General features: G+C 47.1%; 1 protein-coding gene across 1 annotated transcript; it reads left to right on the top strand.

Annotated features, from left to right (window-relative positions):
* The first annotated feature begins 1,801 nt into the window (after window positions 1-1,801).
* Window positions 1,802-4,142, top strand: LOC129384811 (uncharacterized). Its single transcript, XM_055070394.2, has one exon. The coding sequence runs from the start codon at window positions 1,857-1,859 to the stop codon at window positions 3,978-3,980; it is 2,124 nt and encodes a 707-aa protein (XP_054926369.2). The 5' UTR covers window positions 1,802-1,856; the 3' UTR covers window positions 3,981-4,142.
* The last annotated feature ends 4,923 nt before the right edge of the window (window positions 4,143-9,065 follow it).

Here is a 9,065-nt window from a genome sequence, read left to right as displayed (position 1 = left end):
AAACGCATGGGCGTAACGCTTGGCTGCGCTGAACGGATTTCGTGGCAATTTTCGTTTCACAACCAAGTCACGAACTATCGTCCGGTTTATATCCTTCAGTGCACTGACGCCAAACAGAGAAGTTGCATAAAAACCGATGTAACCGCGCACATAGCAATCTGCGACTGCTCTTTCGTTTCAACCTTGCATAGAAGCACTGCGGACAGAAAGAGTGATATACACGTCGACCGCATCCATTTCGGCCGACGCCTAATAATCTCAAGTAACACCGTTGCCTCAGGAGGAGCGCTTTGCTTAGCTTAGAAGCCTGTACAGGCATGCCGCCAACACCGGTCGGCGCTGCGTTTTGTCTTACTTATCGTGTGTAGCCACAATCTCTTTCATCCGCAGCAATCTTTTCCCGCTTTCCTTTTTTCGGGAGCGCCGCCCTTTCCCGCTACAGCTAACCGGTGCCCCAGTCTCTTAATAGAGATAGGTTTGGTCGGTAGCCCACCATGGCGCGACTCTGTGAGAAAATCGCTGTACACGGCTTAGCAATAAAGACACGGGGTCCAATGAACGGGCGGCCGACTCAGTGTATACTGTATATGACTTGCTTTTGATTCTCTCTTAAAGAACAGTTCAACGTAGATGTACAGATACGCTCTTCATACGCCTGCCACACGCCAATACCTACTGCCGCCTGCCTGTCCAATGCAGTAACGTTTTCAGCTTCTACATTTGTTGTCGTTTCTACCGTCGTTGTCATTGTGGCTATTGTCGTTGTTCTTGCCTTTGCCATCACCGTCATCATTGCTGTTGTTCTTCCATACAATAATTTTACTTGCTGTTACTGCGTGCATGTTTGTGGGAGTGTGCGTGTTTCGGGATGAGGACGGTGCGTGCGAGCACATGGGCATGTTACATGCTGCAGAGTTCAGCTGTCTATGTAAAGACTGCAAAAACAAAACGCGTTCCACCGGGAATCGTTTCTGACCTTCAGTGGTTTCCTTGCTTGATATGTGCCTAACGGCAAGCCCCCTTTTGTTGTTAGAACACCATAACATCATGCGAGTAGTGCGAATGCAACGCAAGACCTTGCTATCGATCTCACTGCTTCGCGTTTCGACAAAACTGCAAGTGTGGTTCCTTTCTTTTTTTGGTGAAGTGGACCCAAAAAAACTTGTGATCCCATTTCGTCCAACTCTTTCCGTTTTGGAGCGTATTTTTCTTGCATTTGCCCTTGTAGTTTGTAATTTTCATCTCCCTTCTTTGTGACCAATCCTTCTCGTAGGTATGAGCCGTATTTTGCCACCATAACGACGACGACAACAACAGCTCTTCTACTGCCTTCAAGGTTATCCACATCAGCTGTTTGTTGGCGAGCATGAGTAGTTGCTGAAAGTTCCTCGATTCTCTCAGTATTGTAAATCACATAGCAACAGCTGCAATACCTATTACGTATTACCTATTATACATATTAACTAAATAAGCAGTTGGCTAGGTACAACTGGATGATGCAGTCGCTGTGAAATCGTTTTCCTTTTTCTCTTTAAACCTATTTGCCTTATTGACATTCACAGGCATACGCACCAAAAATCCTTATTTTCAAGGTATTCTTTGTCCTTACATTAACAAAAAAGTATATGGTAGATTCGCGGGGTATTATGGCATGAGAACTGGCCTGCCATGGTTCATCAGGCATTCGAGCTCAAGCTAAAAGCTATGAAGTGATAAATTTATTGTTGAAGAAAAGAAACAGATGATTAAATACTCGTTTCGAGAATGTCGATGAAATCAGATACAGAAAATCAAAGTGCGATTTATTTTAAAAATTTGTTTTTGCAACGAACGGTTCTCCTTTCGTCACTCGAGCCATGATAGGAGCCCGAGCCAGTAGCAAGCCCATGGCTATAGCCAGTGGCGGTGCCAGGATCCCGGCTCTGTGGACATGGGCCCGCGCCAAGGCGGGCCGCTCCGGTAACATCATGCACCTGAGAGCGCTGCTTCTGATAGCGCTCTTGCTGCCAGGCTGTGCCCTGTCGTTCCCCGATGGCCAGGTGGACCAAGGCAAGCAGCAAGGACTGCTTGATGCGTTGCAGAAGCTCCGGCCGCTCAGCCTTGCAAACGGACAGCATCAAACTGATGGCCAGATGGACCAAGCCCAGCAACAAGGACTACTTGAAGCGTTGCAGAAGCTCCGGCTGATCAACCTTGCAAACGAACGGCATCAGAGCCAAAGGGACATCCATGAGCAAGCTGAACGGCAGCAGTCTCAACAGGTTTTTGGGGACATCGCAAACGCGAGTCAGAACGCTAGGGTCTTTCCGGACTTGGACTCACTGTTAAGGAACAGGCTCAAGCGTGATCAGTCTCTCATGGTCCAGATAAATGTCTTCAATAACGCCGGGAAAGGTTGCTGGCACAGGAGGAAGGCATCGCCACCCACAATTTCATCGAAACCAGAAGTGAACGCCACGGAAACAATTTCTGCCATCCCATATAAACCTCCAGTACCTGCATCGTCAGCATCAGCAAAGGCTCCCGCTCCGGAACTAGGCACTGCATCCGCACTAGCGAATGCTGGTATGGCAACTGATAATGGGCCTTTCATTAAGTCAAAGCCACCTTTCGAGGGATATTCATTAGAGCCGGTTTCTCCGACTGAAGTGGTTGGCACCAACGTAACTGAGAACACTGTCGTGGAAACCGCCCCCGGCAGCGCACTCGGAATGGAATCAGTTCCTTTACAGGCTCAGGGCGAGAAGGACGTCATCCACAACTATGCTGCGACACCCTTGGAGTACGCACCCCCCTCGCAGTATTCACAGGAAGGTAACGTCACTTTGAACGACCTGTTGTTCACCGCTACGGACGTTACGCGCTCCCGTCCGACACCAGTGGACGCCGTGGGGAAACCGGCAAGTTATGTACCTTTCTTTCCGAAGCAGAGTTTTGATGACTATCGTTCCAATGGAGGTTCTAAGCAACCGCTTTTTCCCTTGAGCATGCGCTTCGGCCCGCCAGCTCCGGTGCTAAAATTTACGGTGCCGCTGCTGATACCACCTGAAGTACGCGCACATGACAGTAGTCAACTTAAGGCAGATGTGGACATGCTCTTCCAGAAGCAGTTGCAGAGCATTGATCTCAAAGATCCATCTACTTGTTTACAGTCACTCAGCTTAGGCCTCAAGTGCGACGACAGTAAACAGGTATACAGGGCTAAAGCCTCTGGAACACCTGAATCGTCATTAAATATTCCCAACGGGAACGTTGCCGCAGCCGTGCGACCCAGGAACATTGGTCGAAAAAGCAGTGGGCCCGTCGAACAGTGCATTTGCAGCGATGCTGACCTTGGGGACAAAAACGGCTTCAAGCTTGGTGGCACACAGGAGTTGCTACTCAAGCCCCGAGCGGAAACCCTCGAGCGTCTGCGGCCCCAGCTTCAGCAAAAGCCACCGCTTAAGATATTCGGAAGCCTCCGCTACCCACCTCCCAACGATGTCGTTTACGAATATGCCACAACCTACGTGTACGAGGACTACTTCCCCACGGCGTACTACGAAAGCCAGCCGCAGCCGCAGGAAACACCTCCGCCGCAGAAACCGGTGCTAGCGCCGTCGTATCAGCAGCCACAGCCAGTGCCTCAGCTGAAGTTAGCTTCGTTGGTGCGCCCAGAAGCCGTCAGGCACGAGTCAGGCGCAGCGACGAACCACCCTCTAGGATCCCTGTCTGTCGAGCGCAAGGTGCGGCGTCTCAAGGCAAGAACTGGAACGCGAATCACCTCGAGCCCTCTGAAGCGGTTTGCACGGGACCTGCAGGCCGTACAGGGGCCGGTGTCGTGGTGCCCGTGCAGCAGCACTCGAAAGCCACCTTGCACCAAGACGCCGAAGAAGTGCGTCAAGAAGCGTCCGTGCACCAAGAAAGCGAGAAAGTGCAAAAAACCTTGTCGAAAGAAGGTGCAAGAACCCAGCATGTCACCCTTTCCTGTGCCGTATTGATCGCTATTTCCTAATCTACATTAAGATACCACCGTGAAACAAGTTTACGGGTCGAAGGACGGCTAAAATAGCAGTGTTAGTAACGCCCAATGCACCGCCTCCATGCATATGCAAATCGCAATTGTATAGCTTCATTTGTTTGATTATAGGAGAAATGACACACGTGTTGTTCATTTCAATCGTGTTATAGCGCATTGATCAAGCCTGCAAGTCTTATTTTGTGTTTTCGTTGCTTGCTTTAACTCCCAACAAGAAAAGCGGCGATTATTTTCTTGGCATTCTTCTGCACAAATGTGCATGCCCTCTCAGCCTTGTAGACTGGAGAGAAACGCCCACGTACCGAATTACACGGACTGCGTCAGCTGCAGTTTACTAGTGTATACGCCCGCAACAAATGTGTGACTATCAACCGAGGTCAAAACAGACAATTGATAAATCTACATCAAATTGTAGTTCCTATGTGAACTTTCATATGTTCCCATCCAACTTGTAAAAATGAGCTCGAGTGAAGGTCATATATGTTATCCTATTGTAAATTTCTCTGAAGTCCTCTGATCCGGGATAATGAAACGAGACGTCTTGATAAAAGGTGAAAATGTGATAATTAAACAGCAAGAATAAAGAATTAAAGAAGTATGATACTCCATGCACACCACAAAGGCTCTAAAATGGCTTAGAACGCTCTGAAGGCATTCGCCGCTAAGTGAAGTGTTCACCACAATTGCCCTGCTTGTGAAATTGCCTGCTCACCTGCTACTTGCGAATACACAAAGCCATAAAAATGTGACACACAGGGCTACAGTTTGTCCAGGTCAATGGCTTGAAATGTAATTGAAACTCGGATCTGCTCTGAAGTGGCCATAACGCGAAATGTCAGCATGAAGCAAGTTACAACATTCGACATATATTAGTTAGGTAAAGTTTTTTGCCTATCAATGATGGCTCTTTGTGAATGTTAGCCCACGCTCTGAATTTTTTGTGTCTATGTGTGTCTGCTCTGTGAATTATTTGCTCTTCCGCTAACTATTAAGGCAAGGCTACTCCAACGCCAGTCTTGTATATGTCGTAACTGATGGGTTAACTGATGGGCAAATGCATTGGATAATATTTTTTTTTCAGAAATTCAGCATAGTAGACAAGATTGCATTAGCATGCATTGGAACAGGAATAGAAAAGCGAAAGAAAACACAACAGAAGCAAGCAAATAAGTTATGGCGCCAAGGGCACCACAATTTACACATTTCATCACCTTCCGCATATTAGATTATGGACCAATGCGCTGCCAGGCCCTTTCTTTCCAATCGCCGCTATTGACATTGATAAACGTAATCCACAATCTCTTATAACACTTCAAGGATATATTGCAAAACGCTATCATACAGGCCTTCCTTCAAAGGCTTTGAACCAAAGTATTTCTATTGGTTCGTGAGGATTGAGCAATGCATATTTAGTGTTATATATGACAACGGCATTAGCCGTCTGCCTGAGTGGACTCACATCACCTGAACGGTGCACCTTCGTTCGAGCCTACCGTAGACTGGGTAGACTAATGGCGCCCTTGTAAGCCATGTCATTCCTCATTTTAGGCTGAAGATTTTATTGGCCTATAGTAAAAAGGAAGGGAAACATCTGTAACATCCTGCTGCAAAATATTCCAGTGGATGATTCCCACCCTTCGTATAAAAATATGTATTCAATTGTTTTAGTTTATTTTAGGAGCAAACAGTTTTCTTGAAGTGCCTTGTTTTAGTTTTAGACGTGCTTTAATTTGGTTTAGGATAGTTTGTAATGAAAATAAAGACATTTAACAGAAGGTACTTCTTGAGAATTTAAGTGGTTTTAGCGCAATAACTCCAAGTAACGGTTTTTTATTTATTTATCAGTTTATTTTGTGAAATGTTCGTTTTTATCCTTCTTAAAACGGCAGTTTTCGACCAAAGCGGTGATTCGCCGGCAAGTTGGTAGGTCTTATTGGAATCTTCAATAGCGCTGCAAAAACAGGCAGAAACGTCAAAATCACAACAGAGGGTCACGTGTGTTGTCGTTTTTCAAACGAAGCTTGTATTGGCCCAAAAGTGGCGTTGTGGTGGTCACGAAAAAAAAAAAAAACGCAGTTGCTCCCAGAGCAGAGCAGCTGCGGCAAAGCGCGGTTTGATGAGTTGACAACTGCGCCGGGGCCGGAGCGTGACTCATCATCGATGATTCCAGCTGCATAGGCGCGAGCTCACGCCACGCACGCAACCAATCAGAGCTGTTTCGCTCCTCCTGCGGGTGGAAAGGGCAGGAAAGGGTCTCGCACGCGCTGCGCTGGCTTCGTTTCCGTACAGTTCAATCTCGGGAAAACGGATGGGACGGCCACGCATTGTGCGTTCCCCCTAGGAACGGGCAGCGTTCGACGAGCGGCGGTGGCTACAATTCGCACATGAGAGGGCTCGCCGTCAGCGCGCCGATCCAGCCGTTAGAGCCGCCCGAGCCCAGGCAATCCGACAGCAACGAGTAGAAGATCCCGAGCTGAGGGAGCGGGAGGTTGAAGCAATCCGGCACCGTTACCTTTGGGTTACTTAACCGTGACGAAGGTCAGGTGCACGCAGGACAAGCTTCGTTTACCCCCATTTTCCGGTAGGGTAAGGGTTGGTCATTCTTTACGTTCGTCCCTGTCTTCGTAGCTCTATTTAAGATGCCAGTATGGCATCTCAACTAGCCTGAATTACCGGATCCAGCCTATAATGAAGAAAGGCATAGCTTACAAGGGTGTCACTTGCCTCCCCAATGTGCGGTAGTTTTCCACCAAGGCATCACGACTAGCATGGTAACACAATACGGGATTGTTCATTCACTTCAAAAGTAAACTACACCCTCGAGCACATCATTTTTTGCAGTAGTTTACCGTGACTTGTTCGATAAAGCATCACTCATTAACGTTATGACAACGCACCTTTTCTATTGTCAGCTTCTGATCTCGCAGAGTACATTGCGAAAAATATAGTAAGGTAAGTAAGGAATGGAGTTTATTTAAAAAGGATAGACAACTCAGTTTGTAGGCGCTCCTCGGGCCAGCTTACTTTCAGGTCAGGCATAGCGCGCATTCTAATCTGTGAAGCCTGTGAAACGCGTAACAAGCACACTAAATGAGTGACTTGAGCACGGTCTTAACTAGCAGCCCTGTAACCTAACATGGTACCAGGCTCCGTGTAACAGGTTGACTCCTTGTGGAATGTCAGAGACACTAACGAACTACAATATAGCGCTATTTTCATCCCGCTATCACGTTCTACTGATTTTCACTGCGCACAGTACAGCCGATGCGAATACTGTTTCTCTGTTTTTTTTTCTTTCTTTCTTTTTTACACATATAGATCAAGTTTCAGGGTGAATTCTTTGGAAAACCTACACTGACGGTCTCTGAACAATTAGCACGCTGTGGTTGATGGCAGCTGGAGGACAACTGAATCCGAACCGAGAAATGCATTACATACAATCAAGCCACCGTTTCACACACACACACACACACACACAGAAACTTTAATAAGAGGAAGGTGGAGAGCTCAGCATGAGGGGTCTGGCTCTATTTAGCCTGCTTCTCTGAGTGGCGGAAGCGGTTTGGTAGAACAATATGGACAGGATAGGAATACGAAGGTGGTGGAACAAAGTAATGATAAAAGTTGCTGAAGCTTTTCTTGTTTTTCAACTGTTTTTGTGCAACACCAACATGGACGCTGTACGGTATATTCACCTTGGAGAAGAAGCCTCGAGGCTACTGGAATGTAGCCAGGGGACCATTCATGGCATGCTTGATTACCACGGCTATTCGTGGCGCAGGTGTACTTCAGCTGCCGCAGAGTGTCAATTATTTTCCGCAGCATCGCCCTGTTGACCGAATCTGACGGGGTCGTCTCGAAGCACGCTCGCGGTTCTCGTTGATGTTCGGGAGCCCGCGCGGTAGCAAACGTGGCCGTGCATTCGTGTCCTGTCTTGCGCTGTCGACGTTACGCCTCAACTTTGGAGGTTCACTCAAAGTCGTTTTAGACAACTCCATGCCAGACCCCTGTGGCTATAGAGCCAGGGGACTCTGGTTCTTCTCTTGAATTCGCTGACGACGCGATCGCTTCCTCCGCTTGCAAAGATGAAGCTGCCGCCTCCTCGTGTGTCAAACCGGTTATGTGCGGGCACCGTTTTCCATACCGCCGCAAAATTATACTATAGCCATGTCGGTCGTGATGAGGTCACGCCATGTTGTTTTTTTGTTTTTTTGTTTCCTTTTTCCATCCCATCTGCTACTGCAGTCGGAACATTCAGGCCTCTTGAGAATCAATTTTCGCTTGCTCCGCGTGCCTACAAAAGAGGTTGAGTGTCTAGTGTAAGTGAACCCAATTTTCGAACTGAATAGAGGTCATTCCTGTGCACTGCGATATATACACATTCCACCGATTCGCTTAGATATGTGCCCACCCTCAAGTGCACCCAAGCACCAATGCTCACAGATTCTGCACTAAACCTACACGACATTCAGTATTCTGGGACGCTGCCGCCGCGGTTACCGAAGCCTCTACTTTTCTTCTGCTTTTTTTTTTTCTTTTTTGATAGAGTATATGATAGCGTGCTTGTTGAAGTGACTGAAAAAGCTTCCACTCCGACAACGTTTGGTGCAATTAATTGTGTAATCCCGTGCTGTTCTCTATGACAAGTCTTTGAAACTTTGGACTGTGGTTTACGATGGACAGTTTCGTATCTCTAAAGCTACTTGCTGTGATGGTGGTGGACCCGGATTCAAGTTAACATTTCTTTGCTCGTTTGCAATGAAACGCAATTAAAGAGCAGGGTTTAAAACAATTGATTGTATACCGCTCAAACCAATGATGCACGGCACAATGAGAAGCTTCTTCTTGTTATTATTTTTTACTGCAGCTCAAGTTCACTTATTGTAGTGGTTGTACTTGAGGGGTGGCCTAGTAAACAGATTGTCAGAAACGTCAGAAAATAAATTACTGCAACAAGTGCAGAAATAAATTAAGCACGAAAACAGCATGATCATAAGAAATACGGGCATCGGCAAATACATGGGCACCAAAAGAAAAAAAAAAGACA

The sequence above is a fragment of the Dermacentor andersoni genome, chromosome 5 (assembly GCF_023375885.2).
Source record: "Dermacentor andersoni chromosome 5, qqDerAnde1_hic_scaffold, whole genome shotgun sequence".
Taxonomy (NCBI): domain Eukaryota; kingdom Metazoa; phylum Arthropoda; class Arachnida; order Ixodida; family Ixodidae; genus Dermacentor; species Dermacentor andersoni.
Note: the sequence above shows the minus strand (reverse complement) of the source record. Positions and strands in the feature narration are given on the sequence as shown.

Excerpts from the sequence above, each read along its gene's own strand:
- LOC129384811 (XM_055070394.2), top strand. The coding sequence starts at position 1,857 with ATGATAGGAGCCCGAGCCAGTAGCAAGCCCATGGCTATAGCCAGTGGC.